This window comes from Colletes latitarsis, chromosome 12, assembly GCF_051014445.1.
Source record: "Colletes latitarsis isolate SP2378_abdomen chromosome 12, iyColLati1, whole genome shotgun sequence".
NCBI classification, from domain to species: domain Eukaryota; kingdom Metazoa; phylum Arthropoda; class Insecta; order Hymenoptera; family Colletidae; genus Colletes; species Colletes latitarsis.
This window is the reverse complement of record NC_135145.1, coordinates 10,167,096-10,186,976: the sequence shown is the minus strand read 5'-3', so window position 1 is coordinate 10,186,976 and position 19,881 is coordinate 10,167,096. Positions and strand designations below refer to the sequence as shown.

The window sequence follows — 19,881 nt, the reverse complement described above, 5'->3', positions numbered from 1 at the left end:
TTCTCTCTTTTTTTGTAATTTATATTTTTTATTTTTTTTCATTTTTTTTGTTAAAATTAAATAAAAGGCTTGTCGCAAAGCGACAAGCGAAAATTACAAAATAAAAAACTTATCAATCACTCTCCCTAGTATTTCCCTCGTCCGGACCCCGGTTAGAACCCTTAGTTTCTAACAGGGGTTCAACGCTAGAACCACAGCAGAATCGCGAATTTTGCAAGAAGTGCAAACAGAAATGCAGCACCAGGGAGGGGATTTAGTCATGGTCGAGATCACCAGCGAGCGGGCAACGGGGGAAAGCAGGAAGCTTTGTCCCAAATTCAAGGGACCGTTCAGGATCTATCGAGTCCTCATTAACGACCGGTACGAGGTCGAGAATCTATGAGAAGGGGGCAGACGCGCCAAGCTCGTTGACGCTGCGGAGCGACTGAAACCTTGGGTGGCGACGGTGGAATGAGTGACCTCGCCTTGGTTAAAGGGTGAAACCTGTACATGCAGAAACAGGTGATAAGTTTTAATTTAAATGTTTAATCTACAGGTAGCATATCTGGGGCAGCCGCAATGGCTGTGATCGCCTGTGGCGGCGTGCGCCGCACAAATCGAGGTTCGAGAGAGGGACCGCCGCTGAAATGAAGACCGACGTCACGATAATGGCAAAGATATCGCCTTCCTCCTGTGACGATATTGGTCTGGCCGTCAACAGTGATGTCTAGCCGCTGTTGGACAATGACGACTTCATTGCCATCGGGCCGGTAGTGACAGCTGGTCGCTACTGGACGATGATGCCGTCGGGTCGGTAGTGACAGCTGGTCGCTACTGGACGACGATGCCATCGGGTCGGTAGTGACAGCTGGTCGCTACTGGACGATGATGCCGTCGGGTCGGTAGTGACAGCTGGTTGCTACCGAACGACGAGGCCGTCAGGTTGATGGCGATGTCTAGCCGCCATCAGATGACGATGAACTCGATATCACGGCGATAGTGATGGTATAGCCACTGTCGTGATTGTACCGAAAATGCCATAACGGAGAGCAGATTTTGCGATCACCATGGCGAAGAAACTGGAGCGTTAGGACACGGACTGACAGCCGAAGGCATCAACGATACCTGTACATCGCATCGGAGACCCGCGAGTTGCAGCTCGACAACGGTCCAGCAAACATCGTACAACAGGGTATCACAATTCAAGGATCGGGCGATGTGCACGCGCGTAACCTGAACTCGTTAATCCTACGAGGATATGACGGTAGTGAAGAAGGGGAGTATTGTCGACTGACAAACATTTTTCTTTGTAACGGAAAGAAAGATCTTCGTTAGGGGTTCGAATTGACCTCCCACAACGATGAACCGAGTACTCAGGCATGTGCTGGATCTTTTGTTACAGAAATCAACGTAGGCATCCGCTTGAGGACAAGCAGAATAGCAGGCTGGCCGAGTGTTGGAAAATTCCGACACCCCCTTTCCTGCTCTGAATACGGCCCAGCGGCCGAGCCCCGAAGGGCTGTTTGGTGACGACAGGCCCTGGCCTACACGGCACCAGACCCATCGTAAATTACGGACGGACACTTGAGGACCTTTTCGCCAGCGTAGACGAGCATTTTCCCAGGCCGGGAAATTGTCGCGCTAAATTGTCCGCAGCGTATTAATTTCTACTTCACGACCCGAGCAAGGGGTCTCTAATTGTACTAAGTAATAAACTACATTTTAAGACTAAACGTCTCAATTCTTATAAACCTCGACGATTATTAATTAACTACTTCACGGCCCGAGCATGGGGTCTCTAATCGTATTAAGTAATAACTTACATTCTAAGACTAAACGTCTCACTTCGCTATTAAATAATTAGAACTTCGTTTTGAACAAGTTAAAGATAGAAAGTCAAATACTAGAATCTTCGGCATTGAGTTTAGTACGAATTAAAATCAAACTTGAATATAATAAGTGACTCGACTGTGTGCTCTTAAACGACCACACCTATACCCAATATTCCTAACACAGTTCAAGCATAATCTATCGGTGCCCACCAGAGGCACGGGATTTGTGGAAAACCAATTCCGCCTTTAAAACTCGTACCATATCTTATTCAAGACCTGTCTATCGGTGCCCACCAGAGGCACGGGAAAGCGTGGCGAATTAATCCATCACTCCTCTCGAAATCGGAATAATTCAAAGGGGATCTATCAGTGCCCACCAGAGGCACGGGGTTTCACTGAGAGTTATACGGATTTGAGAGATTCTCCAGATGAGTATTTTTATTGGTCGCGTAAATTTATTAACAATTTGTAAATGCAATATTAGAGAATATCAATGCCCAGAACACGACGTGCGGGTCGTAAAAGCCAGTTACGGAAAGTATTCGCGGAGTTATATAATCCAGCAATCGCGGAAAGATATCCGTTAGGCATTCGCGGGGTTCCAGTCGTAACATCCATCGTGAAGATACAGTACCCTGTCATCGCAGCCGTAACATCATTAACCACCATCGAGGAGTACAGGGTAAAGCCGTGGCAGAACTTCGCTGTACCGACAGCAGCTATCCAGACAACGCATCAGACGGCAGCAGCCGTTACCGACCCTCGTCTGCAACAGGACAACCCTTCTATGCCAGAACTAGCATAGAACACGAAGGCAGCGCTATTTCTACAGCCGGCACCTTACCGACAGCACGCTTCATCACCAGCAGCTGCGAGCTGTTCTATCAACCATCGTTACCGGCAACTTATCATCGAACGGTGAGTCCCTACCCTTTTGTAAGCTCGAACCTGTTACCGTGCGTTAAATTCCCGTTTAGACGTGGACGGAAGTGCCTCGTGAACCAAAAAGACGACTCAAAACGTGACGAACCAGACTCGTGGTGATTTCCTTTTATTTTACCGCGACGAAACCCCGGGACGTGACAACTGGCAGTCGGCCAGGCCGGGGGCACCCTGCCACAGGTGCTCGACGAGGCGGGCAGCAATCACGCGCTCGAAGAGCTTGCCCACCTCGTCGAGGAAACAGATGGGCCGGTATGCGAAGGGAGACTCCGCGGGCCGACCCTCCCTCCGGAGGTGGACTATTCTCGCCACCTTCCAACTGGAGGGGAATCGCCCGTCCCTCAGGTATCGGTCAAACAACCGCTTGCGGTCGACCCCAAGGACACCCTGGGTCAAGATCCAAACACGGCCGGACACCCCATCTGGTTCCGGGGCCGTGTTACGCGCCCGGAGCCGTGTGATTGCCGCGGCCAGCTCCACCATTTTTTTTGTTTTTGTATGTGTGGAAATCCTCATGGACACCCGCGGGCCCACTCGAGGAGCGGGTGCCGGACTCTTACCGGCTAAAACTCCACGGTGACCATCCTCAGACGTCTGGCGAGGAACCGGGAACTCTAACGTGATATCACAGAGTCCCCCGCCGCATCGTGCCACTTTAGGCTCCTCCCGGTGAGAGGCACACCACCCACCGCATTCCCACTCAACCGTAGGCGCCTGGTCACCAGCGTCCGCGGCTCCATGACATGAGACTAAGCTGCCGGCCGGGTGGTCACCTTAGTCGCAGGACTCGGATATTGCCCGAATCCGTTTTGGCAATCGTCGACGAAAGTAGTAAGTCCGAATCCGCTTCGGAATGTCGTAATAAATATAGTAAGTCCGAATCGCAAATACCTCTTAGCTCTGTTTCTACGTCCAATACCGGTTCCGAAACCGTTTTTGCTATATCAGAATCTCCGTCACAACGTCACAAAGAATTGTTGGATATAATTACCGCTAGTCATTTGAACGCGGAGGAAAAGGATGATCTGTCCTTAATCCTCGAAGAAAATCATGACCTCTTTCATCTTCCCGGTGATCGGTTGGGTAAAACTAGTGCTGCTACTCACAAAATACGTACTTCCGACGACACACCGGTTCACGTCTGTCAGTACCGCTATCCACCGATCCATAAGGAAGAGATAAATAAACAGATGAAAGAGTTATTAGAAAATAATGTTGTAAGACCTTCCAAATCGCCTTACAACTCCCCCCTGTGGATCGTTCCTAAAAAATCCGATGCGAACGGGGACAAACGATGGAGAATGGTGATTGACTATCGGGCTTTAAATGAAAAATCAGTAGTAGACGCGTATCCGTTGCCAAATATCAATGAAATCCTGGATCAGCTAGGTAGCGCCAAATACTTTAGCGTTTTCGATCTCGCGAGCAGTTTCCATCAAATAGGCATGGAAGAAGCAGACGCGGTAAAAACCGCGTTCTCGACCCCGTACGGTCATTATAAATTTGTCCGCATGCCTTTTGGGCTACGTAACGCCCCGGCAACATTCCAAAGACTTATGAATTCTGTCCTGACGGGTTTGCAAGGGATAGAGATGTTTGTTTATCTAGATAGTCGCGTCGCGACTCAGGCAGGCAAACCTGAAATTAGAACCTTCGAAATGTGCGTTCCTTCATAGGGAAGTCGCTTATCTCGGACACGTAATAGGGCGAGGATGGAGTTAAACCATGTTCAAAGAAAATCATCGCCATCAAGGAATACCAGCGTCCTAAAACCATAAAGAATGTACGGAAGTACCTCGGTCTTGCTGGTTACTATCGTCGACTCATCGATAAATTTTCTAATATCGCGAAACCATTAACGAATTTGCTGAAAAAGGACAAGAAGTTTGAATGGGGTCCTGATCAGGACAGAGCCTTTGCAAACCTTCGTGACGCCTTGTGCACCGAACCTGTTCTACAATATCCAGACTTTTCCAAGCCTTTTAATGTCACTACCGACGTGTCGGGTTACGCAATCGGCGGTATTCTTAGCTAAGGGGAGGTGGGCCAGGACAGACCCATTGTTTAGAATAAGGTATAAGAATTAGGATAAGATGTAGAAATACGTTTATTGTACCGTCTTCGTGTTTAGATTAAGGTGCGAGCGGTATGGATTGTGTGAGAGAGAGTGAATGAGTGTTGTGAGGGCGTGTCATGTGTGCCGACGGTTGGCGCGACCGTCACCGATGTATGGACGAGACTTTTTTTTTTTTTTTTTTGTCGTGAGGAAAATCTTCGAAAGACTCCCTCCCACCTCTTTGGGGAGAGGCGGAAGGGTTGTGTGGGATTCCCCGCGCCCGTAGAATGACGGGCGCGGGACCTACCCACTAAAAACCCCACGGTGACCCTTCCGCACGATTTGGGAGGATACCGGGAATCGCTCGAAGCATTCTTCCGGTATCCTCCCCGTGCCCGCGCTTTGCGCCCATCCCCGGGGGGGACAAACGGTCCCCCCGGTAGACACTCTGTCTCATAGCGGCAGGACGGGGCCACTCCATCCCGCCGCGATCCGTCCCGGGGCCGCATTTAGTGGCAGGCTGCGAGCCCCAACTCGCAACCGCCTGCGACCCCGTTTCTACCCCTCGGCGGCCGGGAGCTCATGGCCGCTCCAGGCCACCGAGGGTGCCTCCCCGTGGGCCGAACCCACCCGGTCCAACCCATATGTATGGACGAGACTTGAAAGATCAACGGTTTGTCGTGCGCGATCCTGTAACGGCAGAACGATCCAAGCTGTCGATCCGATTGTACGTGATATCGAAAACGGACCTTCGTCGCCCTTGCGCATTCTCCTAGGGAGTTGTCCTTGCAACTGTTATCGGACACGTGCCCACTGCGTCCAAGTTACGCTTGTCGCAGTGTGAACGTTGTGCAATCTTACAATAAATTTGTGACTGTGTGAATTGCTCCGCGATTCTTCGCGTCCCGGTTCCTCGTCCGCGCCTCTTTTCGTCTGTGCATTAACATCTATCGCGTATGCCTCTCGCCTTCTGCAAGGAGCCGAATTAAATTATTCTACGATAGAGAAGGAATGCCTTGTGATCATCTTCGCGGTACAATATTTCCGGCCATATATTTACGGCCAGTCATTCAATCTAATAACCGATCATCGACCGTTGGTATGGATGAATTCCGTTAAAGACCCCACTTCGCGATTACTTCGGTGGCGGCTGAAATTAGTCGAATTTGATTATAAAATTATGTACAAGGCAGGTAAGGCAAACGTAAATGCGGACGCACTATCCCGAAACCCAGTGCCCATTCTTCCGGTTCAAGCCAGCTCTTCCTCGGACTCCATATTTTCGTATCCGTCTCCTGTAAAAAGGAAACGAACACCCGCCATTTCTACGGTACCTCCACCGGGCACAGACTCATCTTCAACATCGTATTCCCCACCTTCAAAAATGCACAGACCTTCCCCTATATTGGGAAGGGGCCAGCCGCATCCAATACCTCCCCCCACCCCGTCACAACACCTTTCTCCGCCCCCAATATTGACAACGCCTCTGCCCAGATCTCGGGAGGACTCCTCCCCTAACACGGAATCTGACGACTCTGATTCTTCAGCCATTTTGGACCGACCAGACGTTACGGCCCACAACCGTCGACATTTTCTAATTCATACAAGGGACAAACTAGTCATGCGACCCGACAATTTAGCCTGCTTTGTATCATTAGACGGACAACCCTTGGATACCGGAGCAACCGACCTAGCTTTACGAAATAAGTTAACCCCCCTTAAAGACGCAATCTTGGGGCGAGCAAGTCTCCAAATTCGGGAAAATCATCCTGATCCAGCTCCCTGTAAAATCGACTCCGCTCCATTCAGCATCCACCGAAGATGTCCTGGAGTGCCTGAGATCATTATGTGATGTAGCTACAGAGCTCGGCTTGCGTTCAATTAGCATATCTCGCACCGGTATAGATCGCGTTCCAAGCGAATTCCTACAGGAAGCCTTAATCGAACTTTTTGCAACCACAGACACGCAGATTTTCTTCTGCTCTAATGAAATACGAATACCACCGGAGAATCTCAGGCCGGACATTTTATCCGAAAATCACGTTTCAGCATTCGGGGGACATAAGGGCATTACTAAAACATACAGGAGAATCAGAGAACGTTATTACTGGCCAACACTGAAAAGGGACGGACAGGATTTTATAAACGCGTGTACAAGCTGCCAGTTAAAAAAATTAATACGAGTAAAAACTAAACTCCCGATGACTCTAACAGACACGCCCGGTACGGCGTTTGACAAAGTATCAATGGACATTGTAGGCCCTATACCAATCACTACAGACGGCTATGAATACATATTAACACTCCAGGACCTACTAGCAAAGCCACCGCGCCAAGGTATGTGGCGCGGCGTCCCCAGTGTGCCCCCTCTGTGTGGACATACCGGGGAGACCCACGGGGCACCGATTGGGGGGGCCGGGTTGTGCCCCGCCACCCAGACAGGGCCGTCGAGGGCAGGCCAGGGTTGTAGGGGGGCCCAAGGCCCCAGTCAATAAAGGGAGCGAAGACGCACAGGCTCCACCAGCAATGGGGGTTAACGAGCCGGTCGGGGGGGGGGCCTCTTCCAGCGGCGAAGCCGAAGGTGAAGCGGGAGCGCCCCTTCCCAACTGAGAATAAAGGCCTGGAGGAGGCTGTTAAAGAATAAAATTCACCCTCCTCCAGGCCAATCTGGCGAGGCTCGCAGGGCACAGGACATGTTTGTTCACGCCCTGCTAGCCCAAAGTGTAGGCCTTACCGTCGCCGCCGAGCCGTACACGGTTCCCGACCAGCCCAATTGGGTCGGCAGCATGTGCGGTTTGGTGGCGATGGCCTGGGCGTGGCCGCCAGATTCCCCTCCGGTTACCATCCTGCATCGAGGGAGGGGGTTTCTGGCGGTCCAATGGGGGACCATCGCGGTTGTGGGCTGTTATGTGTCGCCGAACTGCGACCTCGCAACATATGCGGAGTACTTGGACGGGGTGGGCAATTGTATAAGGAGATGCCTGCCCCGTCCGGTACTGGTCCTGGGGGATTTCAATGCCCATGCAGCTGCATGGGGCAACCCCAGGACTACCCGCCGTGGCGAGGCCCTATTGGGTTGGGCGGCCGAGCACGACCGCCGGCTGGTCAATCGGGGCTCCGAAGCCACGTTCGTAGGGCCGCAGGGAACGTCCATTATCGCCACGCAACCGTTTGGTTGTCCAGGCGGCAGGGGAGGTGAACCCCTACGTGGCGCGTCCCCAGGTGGCGGATAGGGGTAGCCGCTGGGATGGGATGCGGGGATGGGGTCACCAGCCTGAGGAGGCAGGTGACCGCATCCTCGCATGGCATCCCGGAGGTTGGAGCGAAAGCTCCCGCGGACCAAACACCGGTATGAATGCTTTGTGTGGGTGAATGTGTGTGTGTGGGGGGCCCGGGGCATGGGATATTTGCCGCGGGTGTTACCTAAGGCTGCAGGTTGGCCCGTTGGCTGCGGATGAGTCCAGCGGCCAACATGGCCGCCCAGTCGGCGGCTTAGTCCTATGTCACAGGGCCATGGGCGCTAGTGACCGGGCGCCTGCGGTTGAGTGGGAATGCGGTGGGAGGAGTGCCTCCCACCGGGATGGGCCTGAAAAGGCACGACGCGGCGGGGGACTCTGTGATGTCTCACTAGAGTTCCCTGTCCCCCGCCGCAGCGCCCGAGGATGGTCACCGTGGGGTTTTAGCCGGTAGGAGTCCGGCACTACCCCGAGGCTCTCCGCTACTTAAGGGCCTCGGGGTGTCCATGAGGATTTCCCCACGTAGAAAAAAAAAAAAAAAAAAGGACCTACTAACAAAATACTCTCTAGCGGTGCCGTTAAAACACCCAAGTGCCCTAGAGATAGCCGATGCATTCATTAATAAAATAATTTGCCGTTTCGGAGCCCCTAAGGCCATTCTAACCGACCAAGCCACGAATTTTACCGGAGCTCTTATGAAAGCAATCGCGCGGAAATTCCGAATCTCACAATTCAAAACTACCGCGTTTCATCCCCAATCTAACGGCTCGATAGAACGTTCGCACCACGTATTGACAGAATATTTAAAACATTACATTTTAAACAATGATTGGGACAGATGGCTCGACCTCGCAATGTTTAGTTATAACACAAGCGTACACGAAGGCACATTATTCACCCCTCATGAATTAATATTCGGACATTTAGCACGAGTGCCATCCGCCGACCCCATTCAGATTAATTCCGATAATGAGTCACACGCCGCGTATCTGGACGACCTACAGAACAAAATCATTCAAATACAAAGCAAGGCAAAGGAAAATCTCGAAAGAGCAAAATTACGTTCCAAACATTATTACGATAGGTCGGTAAACGATAAGGTATTCCTCCCTGGCGATAAGGTTCTACTATTGAAGGAACCGCGAAAAGAAAAATTTGACAATCAGTATCACGGACCGTACGAAGTAATCGACGTAATTTCTAAGGATAATGTAAGGATTCGTATCCATAATAAGTACAAAATCGTTCATTGTAATAAACTTAAAACATACAAATCTCAGATCCAACCATCTACAGCCGTATATACGATAGCAAAGGACAGCACCACTCCTGCGGAACCACAGTCATCCACGACGCAACGCACGTGGAAGGAGTAGCAGCCAAGGAAGGGGCAACCGGCCCGCATAAAAAGGAGTTACCATTGGGGCAAGCCTCAAACTCTTGGGAAACTCATCATGTGCTTGGATTACAAACGTCTCGCTTCCAGCCAAAGAAGCCGGCAGTGGCGGCTAGTCCGACATCGCCTCAAAATAACGGTCTGCGTCAGAGTGGCGTTCTACGTCACAAAAGATGACGAGCACGCGATTTGCGGCGATTGTGCCGAATTCATTCCCGTTACCGGATGTTACGAGCCAGGGCCGTGCAGCGCGCGTGGCTGGCGAGTGCGAGAGAGAGTATGGAATATGGTATCAATTTGTTAGTTAGGTACACGGACGAACCCGATGCGAAATCGGGGAGCCGCTAGGATAGTTGATAACGAGGACGAACCTGATGCGAAATCAGGGAGCTGCTAGGAGGTTGGAACAAACGCAGACGAACTCGACGCGTAATCGAGGAGCTGCTGGGAGGTTGAATAAATCACAGACGAACCTGATGCGAAATCAGGGAGCTGTAGGATGCGGACGAACCTGATGCGTAATCAGGGAGCCACTAGGATGGTAATAGATTGCATGGACGAACTCGATGCGTAATCGAGGAACCACTAGGTTGTAAGAATTTGTATTTGGATTCAGGATATGTTAATTGACCTCGTAACTTTGAATTTTTAAATATAATATAATTCGAGCGGTAAAGTTATATTATTGTGGGAACGTTTAACTAATAATAATTGCTTTATATAATTATGGGTTAAAGAAGTTGGATAACTCTGATTTAATAATAAAAGTAGATATATTCTTAAATCAACAAGTAAAATACAGGTGTTTCGTGTATCTTATGTCGCGATCAAAGAATGATTATATTTACCACGCAAGTGGTACAGAAAAATTGGGGAACGAAACGTTCGGCATACGTAACACGCTAGATTAGAAAGTCTAAAAGATTCGACACGCAATCGATTTGTACATGTGGGTGCTGGACATAGTGCAAGACTCAGATGGCATGAAATTGATACGGCTTTCGTTAACCGTATAATGACCAGTGCGGTGATAAATTCTAACCACATAGAGCCTCGCAATTTTCTCGAAGATGCAAGGGATATTGTAGTCGATCATGTGCGGAACATTGTGCTGAAACATGATAGTGTAAAAATAAATACTATACTTAACGGTGAATTTGTGGCTGGTAACAAATGTGCAAACAAAAGTGTTAACACGAAAAACTGTGAACTTTTTCACTTGTCTGACCTACGCGAATCGTATGATTTACGCGTCATCGAACCCATTCTAGCATCCTTAGACGAGTTTCAGGAACGCGATAGTGGGTGGGCGCTGTCGCGTATACTGAATTTAATTGTTAATGTAAATAAATATATGCCGATGCATGCAGGACGTGCCATACAATTACCGCGAGAGATACGACTAAAGAAAGCAGTAATCAATGTATGCTCGACGGACAATGCATGTTTTGCGTGGTCGGTGGTGGCCGCTCTGTATCCAGCCGAAAGTCGCGTATCTCTGGCATCGTCATATCCTCATTATACAACAGTGTTGAATATCCAGGATATTGAATTTCCAATGACATTGAACCAAATTAAAAAGTTTGAACATATCAACAACATCTCCATCAATGTCTATACCATTGAGAATAAGAAGGTGTTACCAATACGAGTCACCGATAAGAAGATGGAGAGGCATGTCAATTTGTTGTATTTAGAAGGAGCAAACGACGTGGGACATTTCGCATGGATTAAGAACTTATCTCGCCTTGTATGCACCCAATTGAGTAAACATAATGGTAGGAAATACTTTTGTGATAGGTATGTATATAATAAATCTTTTTAAATATTTTATGTTAGATAAAAATTATGCCTGTTATTGCAGATGTTTACACTACTTTAGCTCGAATGAGAAGCTGGAAGCTCACACCATGGATTGTGAGAAGATGAATGATTGCGCAATCATATTGCCAAATGATGATGGCAGTAAGTGGCTCAGCTTCAGCAACTATAACAGGAAAGAGCGTGTTCCGTTTATCGTGTATGCCGATCTGGAATGCATCTTGGAGAAAACGGATACTGATCGAGAAGCGTCAAGATACATGTACCAGCATCATCGTGTATTTAGCGTGGGATATTATGTGCGGTGCTCGTACGACGATTCGTTATCTACGTTTCAATGTCGTCGCAATTCTGATTGCGTATCATGGTTTGTGAGACAACTTCAAGATTTGTCACATCGTGTAAAGTCCATCTTATCGACCAATGTACCCATGGAAAATTTATCAGCTGAACAATTACGAAATTTTAATATGGCAACACACTGTCATATATGCGAAACACCGTTTACGCGAGATGATAAGCGGGTACGCGAACAATGCCATTTAACCGGTCGGTACAGAGGTCCTGCACATTCAAATCACAATCTAAATTATAAAGACGCGTTTGCCATCCCCATAGTCTTTCACAATTTATCCGGTTATGATTCACATTCTATTATCAAGGAGATAGCCACAACATTTGAGGGTGATGTCACTGTATTGCCGATAACAAAAGAGAAGTACATTTCATTTACAAAATATGTTGAAAACGCGGATGAAGAATCGAACTCGCGCAAGCGCATAAAATTGCAATTCATCGATTCATTTAAATTTTTAAATACAAGTCTCGAGAAATTAGTATCTTTTCTTAGTAAAGATAAACTTTGTTTAAATATCACGTTAATTGACGGATTTGAGAACCGTTTAGAGAAATATTCAAGTTAACGTGAATTATAACTGAGAACCATAAATTCCTCGTACGGTATTGTTTTTCGTGTACGCGACATTCCAGAGACTCTCTGATGCGTAGTTCGGTACGCGGAACGATACAGGTTAGAAAAACCATACGCGAGTGTTGGTTGCTCTCAGTCACGTGATCGACCCAATATATTTACTTGGGATCGATCGTCGAAGATCCATAAACAGAGAGGGTAGAGGAATATTGAAATTAAGAAGAGATAGGCATTGAAGAGCAGGGATAGCGCCGCGAGGTGGTGATTACCCCTCTCGTGGCCGCGACTGCGGATGTCTGTTCGCTTCTTAGCTTCGAGACTCGATAGCTGGTCCTCGCAGCGAGCAGATCGACAAACGATTCCGCTCCGCGACGAAACCAAATCTCCGAATATAGGTTTTGAGAACACTCGAACCTTTCGTTGAGAATTTTAAATTGTTGCTCAAAATTAACTAAATCGGTGAGGCATTTTATCAGCCCCGATTATTGACTGTACAATCTCGCCGAATAGCACGTCACGCTCGAGCTACGTGGTCGTGTGAGGGAATTGATAAACTTCGGTTCCCGCTTGGCGAGATTATTAACAAAATTTAAAAGACTGGGTTTTCGTCCAACTTTCATGTGACGTTTGTGCTTCGCGGTCATGAAAGGGGAATCGAGATAAGAATCGTTTCCCGTGTGTCGAAACTCCAGTCTCAGCAAAGGGCTACGGCCCGATCAGTACTGACGACTCCACGGACTGCTGCATTTGACGCGGTCGTGTGAGGCTGATTATCTTCACGTAACGTTTGAGTTTCACGGTCGTGTAAGAATTTGTCGAACGGACTGCTGCATTTGACGCGGTCGTGCGACAAGTTGAATTGTCCGCACGGTTTTGTATATCACTCCTAGGGTGGTCTCTGACCGATACCCTACGTGGGCTCACCGTTTCTCCGGTCGGGGCTAAGAAATTCCGGACTTCTTAGCTCTCAACCTGCTCGAGCAACGCTCCTTGACCGCCAGTGAGTACGTACCTTGTGCGTAGAGCAACGCATAATGAGCGCCGTGGTGTATGCTCCTTTAAACGTAAGACGCTACGTGCACCGTTAAGGGCTACACCACACCGCGTCTTGTACGCAGGGAACGGTGCGAAACTGCGGTTTGGACAGCATTTGGAGCTTTACGACCTCCACCTGTTGTCCTTTCCTGCGGCATTCAACCATCGCTAAAAAGCGGAGAATTGAGAAATTAGATCTCCTCTTCCGCACAGCGATCGAACGGTTCTCGATTTGTGAGAACGTTCATATATACAGTCCACTCACACATATCTCAGTTCGTCGAGACGTGTCTGTAATCTCCGCTCTTGAGTGCGAACGGCACAGACAGGAGCGTGCGAGATAGAGCGAGACGGGCGACGCGACAAGCGTTAATAGGTATTTAAATCCAGCCTTGTCTTTCCTTGTTACAGAACAACACATCGCGAACTTGGCCAGGAGCAGCCGGCCCAGGTTTTTTCCCCCAGACGTCTGGCCGACGTCTAGGTGGTTTTTTTTCGTTTTTTTCTTTTTCATTAAAAATAAACGTTAATTTCATAGAGCAAATTCAGGTGCATCAATTTATTCAATACTTTTTCCCAGTGTCCTTTCCCTCGTAATCCGGACCACGTCAGAATGAAATAACCCCCTAAGGGCGGTTAAGGTCTTTAAACAAAGACTCTTTAAACAAAGTCGACCTGGGGCAGGATGTCCTACAGATTCCGGTCCATGTCCCCTGGACATCAAGACGTCGAAAAGTGGCGGTCCCAGGAGGCCACTACGTCATAAAGTGGAACCAGACCGGACGCCTCGTGGCGTGCGACTTCCACGAGGCGGAGGCGGCGGTCACGGCGAGCAACCCCGTGCAGCCGCAGCTCTCGACGGTCCCGCAAGTTGCGACACCAGGCCCATCACCACAGTCGGCAGGAAGAAGGCCACGCCGACGCCAACGGGCTTCGGAGGAGCGGGGAGTGAGTCGCCCCATCGAGCGACCGGCTCCTCCAACGCGGCCACGAAACCGACCCCGCAGAGACCAGGCGGCGATCAATGAGGCCGTGCTCACGACCCTGCAGTTTTTGCAGGGTCGAACGGACGTTTTCCGCCGCTAAAAGTGGTAAGTAAAATCCGCGAAACGCGAGCGATCCTCGGCATAAAAGAGGGACCAGCTCGAGCGTCACGTGCTATTCGGAAGGTCGGCGTCGGTGGTGGCTGCCGAAGGGCCGCCGAGGCCTCGCCAACCTCCATGGCTGCTGGCTCGCTCGTCGTTGCTGCCGGTGTTGCAGCTGCGGTCGGTGCTGCTGCTGGGGGTCGAAGGCCCTCCCCCAGCTGCAGGAAGCGTTGGAACTGGGCCTCCATTTCCGGGTCCAGGTTCCGGACCGGCTCGCTCACTGTCTTCTCGTTGTTCTCGGGATTTGACACTGTAGCACTGTGTGGCTGGAAGCCAAGCATTGTACACACCAATGGCGACCCTGCACAAATTGGCTACGTGTTTTTGCCGGCAGAATCAAAAACGGGCTACACTGCAATAAGCTGTGCGGTCCGGTACAGAACCCGCACATTTGCTTTTGCGCAGGGCCAACCTGCCTCACGGCGTTGATCCTTGAACCCCGCAGCTGTGCAGCCGTGTCGGTTTCCACAACGGCGTTATGGCTGCGCACGTGTCTCGAGGCAGATCTACTATGACTACGTGCGCTCGGTATCGTGGCAGGCGCAAGCGCAGCCTCGCGACGCTTCTCGTCCATAAAGCAGTGCGCGGGAGTGCATCTCGATGAACCTCCTTACGTCCTCAAACGTAGGATATTCGGTCGAGAGGTTGAGCGTTTTCTGCCACTCTAACTCAAGCGCAAGCGAGAATTTTTGCTTCGCCAAATGCGCGAGTAACCAGTCCCGTTGCTGTTCGGGCGTGCCCTTCTTATCGAGGGCAGCGAGCGCCTGTGTACAACCCACGGTGATCTGCCGCATGCTAGCCAGATCACCGGTATCAATTGGTTTTAGGAACAGGAGCTTATCCAGCAATTTTCCCGTGACCATGCATGGGAGGCCGAAGGTGTTCTTCAGCTTCGACCATGCCACTGGAAAATTACGGCCGACGATCTCGATCGAAGCAATGGACGCTAGAGCTGGTCCCTCTTTTATGCCGAGGAACGCTCGCGTTTCGCGGATTTGTATTTTATAATTTGCGCCTGACTGCCCCCCAAACCCGTTACCGTGGCTGGAGTTCCTCTGCGCATTAGCTGGAGGTCGTTGACTAAGCTGGCGGACACGAAAGACGATTCCGAGCCCTGGTCCAGCAGTGCACGCGCGCTTCGCGTTGCACCGTTCTTTCCGAACACTCGTACTTGTGCCGTGGCCAATACCACCGGCCTCGGTGCTTCTGTACCGAGCGCGGTACAGTGCGATGTCGAGGCATTATTTGCGGTAGTATTTGAAGCCGAAGTTTTCGCTTTCGGCTTCGACCTGGCCCATCTACGTGGAGGAGCGTTCGCACGCCTCTCCTCGCGATTATCGTACGAATTATTTGCAACCGGCCTCGTATTATTGTCTTCCCGATTTTGCGCGTAATGCAGCAGGGGATGGTGCTTCCCACTGCACTTCGCACATACCTTAGGGCCTGACTTACATAACTTGAAATTACACGGTCCGAGTTTCAAAAATTATCTGCGGAAGATTTTGATTTATTGACGCGAAAAGGGGTGTTTCCGTACGAGTACATTGACTGTGTCGAAAAGTTGGACCAATCATGTTTACCATCACGCAATTCATTTTACAGTTCCTTAACTGGCGATACAGTATCCGAAAACGACTACGCACACGCTGTCAACGTGTGGAAGCGGTTCTCCATTGAAACGCTCGGCGAGTATAGCGATTTGTATCTGAAGACGGATGTCTTGCTGTTGGCTGATATTTTTGAAAATTTTCGCAATAGTTGCATCGCAAGTTATGGACTCGACCCCGCGCAATACTTTGCCTGGTTTTACGTGGGATGCCAAGCTGAAGCATACACGTATCAATTTCGAACTTCTTACCGATATCGACATGGTCCTATTTATCGAACGTGGTATACGTGGTGGTTTGAGTCAATGTTCCAACAGACGCGCGCGAGCCAACAACAAGTACATGCAGTCGCACGATCCATCGCAACCGTCGTCATATTTAATGTATTTCGATGTAAATAATTTGTACGGCTGGGCAATGTGTCAACCATTACCATATGCCAATTTTCAGTGGGCCAACAACAAAGATGTAGATGTAATGGCCGTAGCGTTAGACTCATCGACGGGGTATATTTTGGAAGTCGACCTGGAGTATCCGCAACATCTGCATGATTCGCACACTGACCTACCGTTCTGCCCAACACGTGATAAACCGCCTGGCAAGCGCCAGGAGAAGCTCCTCGCGACTCCATGCGATAAGAAGCGTTACGTAATACACTATCGCAATCTGCAGCAATGTATTCGTCACGGCCTTCGCGTAACTGAAGTTCACCGCGTATTACAGTTTTCCCAATCCCCATGGCTTCGCGATTACATCGAACTAAATACAAAGTTCAGAACTCTTGCTGCAAACGATTTTGAGAAAAATTTATATAAGTTAATGAATAATGCAGTGTTTGGCAAAACCATGGAGAATGTGCGCAATCATGTAGATGTCAAATTAGTAACGAAATAGGGAGGGAGATATGGTGCAGAGGCACAGATCGCTAAGCCAAATTTCCACAGTCGCAGCATATTTTCGGAAAACCTAGTTGCGATCGAACTGCATAAATTGTTCGTAAAATTTAACAAACCAATCTATGTGGGTATGTGTATACTAGATATATCTAAGATTTGTTTGTATGAATTCCATCATGATTACATGTTACCCACACATAGGAATAAATGTAAAATTATGTACACCGATACAGACAGTCTAATCTACTACATCGAGTGTGACGATATTTATGAACTTATGATATGCGATATTACCTGCTTTGACACGAGCGATTATCCCACAGATAATCGATATGATATTCCGCTTGTTAATAAGAAGATACCAGGTTTAATGAAAGATGAAAATAATGGGGCGATTATGACCGAATTTGTTGGATTGAGAGCGAAGATGTATGCCATACAAGTCGATGGTAAGAAAGATACGAAAAAGGTGAAAGGTGTCAAGAATAATGTTGTAGCGCGAACTATAACATTTGATGATTATGTGCAATGTTTGATGGGTGAAGTTGAAAAGATTTGTCACCAATCGTGTATAAGATCCATGTTGCATAAAGTGTACACGATATCAGAAACAAAAATTGCTTTGAGTCCATTCGATGACAAACGATATATCGTACCATATTCAACCAAGACGCTGCTATGGGGGCATTATAAAATACCGCTTTAGACATAGCAGTATACATATGTTTGTAACACCATAAAAGATCCAAGAACGCAAAGTTTGCAGAATGCTGTGGGAGAAGCTGAAGGCATGCAATTCTACTAATGTTGGCAGATACGAGCGAGTACCACTCCCATTCCTAAGAAGACCAAGTCCTCCCCCACCCGAGTAATGCACTATATAAAGAGTTGTACGACCAGTCCATACCATTTATAGCCGAAGTGATTTTATAAATTTTTTACATAAAAAATAAAAAAATTTGTTTAACAATGGTAGCAGACAAGTGGGTCGAAGGTATGTAAAGCAGATATAATTTTTATCACATTAATTTGTATCATATTTTAACAATCTCAATTACAAAATATAATATTCTAATATGAACATTCTCGCCCCCACAGAGCAAGAGTTAGCGCAGATGGTGCTCGCCCATATGCGGAGGTTGTCTTACTTTCAGTAAGATATAATATTATTAACAAGAGGCATTGCTTATGGGGAGGCAAGTGCTATAGGCGGAGGCGGGAGCCATGCCGAATTTGCAAAGAATGCCTAGACGCACTGCCAAGTTATGAAAGTATAGAATATGACAAAGAGCCAACCCATATTTTGGCAATGTCATCATTGTTTGATGACCGTTACAATATATTATATTGTAGCAAATGCAGCACCCAAATATATAAACTCGCCGATCCGCTACACTGTATGGGGTGTGTCAAGGCAATACAAAAAATCCCACTGCATAAAATTTCGAGGCAGGCGATAATAATTTGTGATAACTTATATTAATAATTTTTATATTTTTATTCACTTTTCATTATATATCTTTATTTATATTTTTATGTAATTTTTATATTTTTTATTCATTTTCAATATATATACTTTTTATTTATATTTTTATGTAATTTTTATATTTTTTATTCATATTTCTATTTCTATTTTTATGTATGTAATTATAGTATGTAATAAAACAATTTATATATACATGATATCATATTCAGTATCTCTACACATCTCCCTCACCCCAATTTGTTATTAATTTTATATTAGGAAAAGTTCACAGTAAAAAAAAAAAAAAAAAAAAAAAAAAAAAAAAAAAAAAATATTATTTCTGATATTTCAACCACTCGCTGTATAATTTAAATACATTTTGTAAAACACAAGTCTTTTCATGGTTGTTGGATTACAATGTATTAGCACAATCGAGATTTTTCAAACACTTGATATCTTCGTAATCGGCATCAATGGTTTTAGATTTATTCTAAAGTTCATAATTTTTATAAAAAGATACATTTATTTCCAGTATTTCAACCACCATTAACTAGTATGAAAGTTCATAATTTTATAAAAAGATACATTTATATCCAGTATTTCAACCATCATTAACAAGTACATGTTTTTCAGAAGCTTACAAAAACATTAAAAAATTTTTTGGACATATTCTGAAAGTTCATAATTTTATAAAATTGCTAGGAAGGAAGGGGATGGGGAAATTAGATGTATTTCTTAAATGACATAAATTGATTCAAAAAGATACATTTATTTCCAATATTTTAACCATCAATTGTATAATTTAAATACATTTTGCAAATCAAAAAAGGTACATTTATTTCTGATATTTTAACCACCAATTGTATAATTTAAATACATTTTGCATAGCGCAGGTCTTTTTATGGTTACCACATCGCCATGTGTTTGCACAATCAAGATTTTTTAAGCATTCAATATCATCATAATCAACATCGATGTTCTCAGCATTAATATGTTCAGCCACCATGCTGGTTAACCAATCACGCTTTTGAAGCTCTTTTACATATACGATTGGGTTTGACTCATCTACAATAGCCGATGTAATAAGCGTTTTGGCCATGCTGTAGGGTATAAAGCCATCGCCCCACGACAGTCCATGACGATTCTTCATCACCCAAGTAGCTCGTGATTTATCGGACGCAGATAATAAACACCATGGATATGGACTTTGGAAGATATAATGCGTTAGAATGCTTCCTTTTTTCAGCACTGCCACTTCCTTTACAACAAACTCTGTGTCGCTAACGAATCCTTGTATGTCGACAAATGTTGATACCATCATGAAAATATCTTTGAAACTATGCTGCAATGCGGTGTGTCCGCCTGTTATATATATTACAAACATTGCTGATGTTACAGTTTATGTAATCTTGCGCACAACGTTGGACAGTGGACAGTATTCGACAACGCGATCATGCAAAATAAGACAATACGCGGTAGTATTTGCTGGCACGTTTTCTTTACAATCAAATTCTATTCGCACATCTATGGTAGCGCTCTT

At 47.1% G+C, this 19,881-nt stretch overlaps 1 protein-coding gene across 1 annotated transcript; it reads left to right on the top strand.

Annotated features, from left to right (window-relative positions):
• The first annotated feature begins 10,456 nt into the window (after positions 1 to 10,456).
• On the top strand, positions 10,457 to 14,256 carry LOC143349115 (uncharacterized). The gene is made up of 2 exons (XM_076780074.1): positions 10,457 to 11,241; positions 13,899 to 14,256. Exons 1-2 carry the CDS (start codon positions 10,457 to 10,459, stop codon positions 14,254 to 14,256), a joined length of 1,143 nt encoding a protein of 380 aa, XP_076636189.1.
• Positions 14,257 to 19,881: the final 5,625 nt, after the last annotated feature.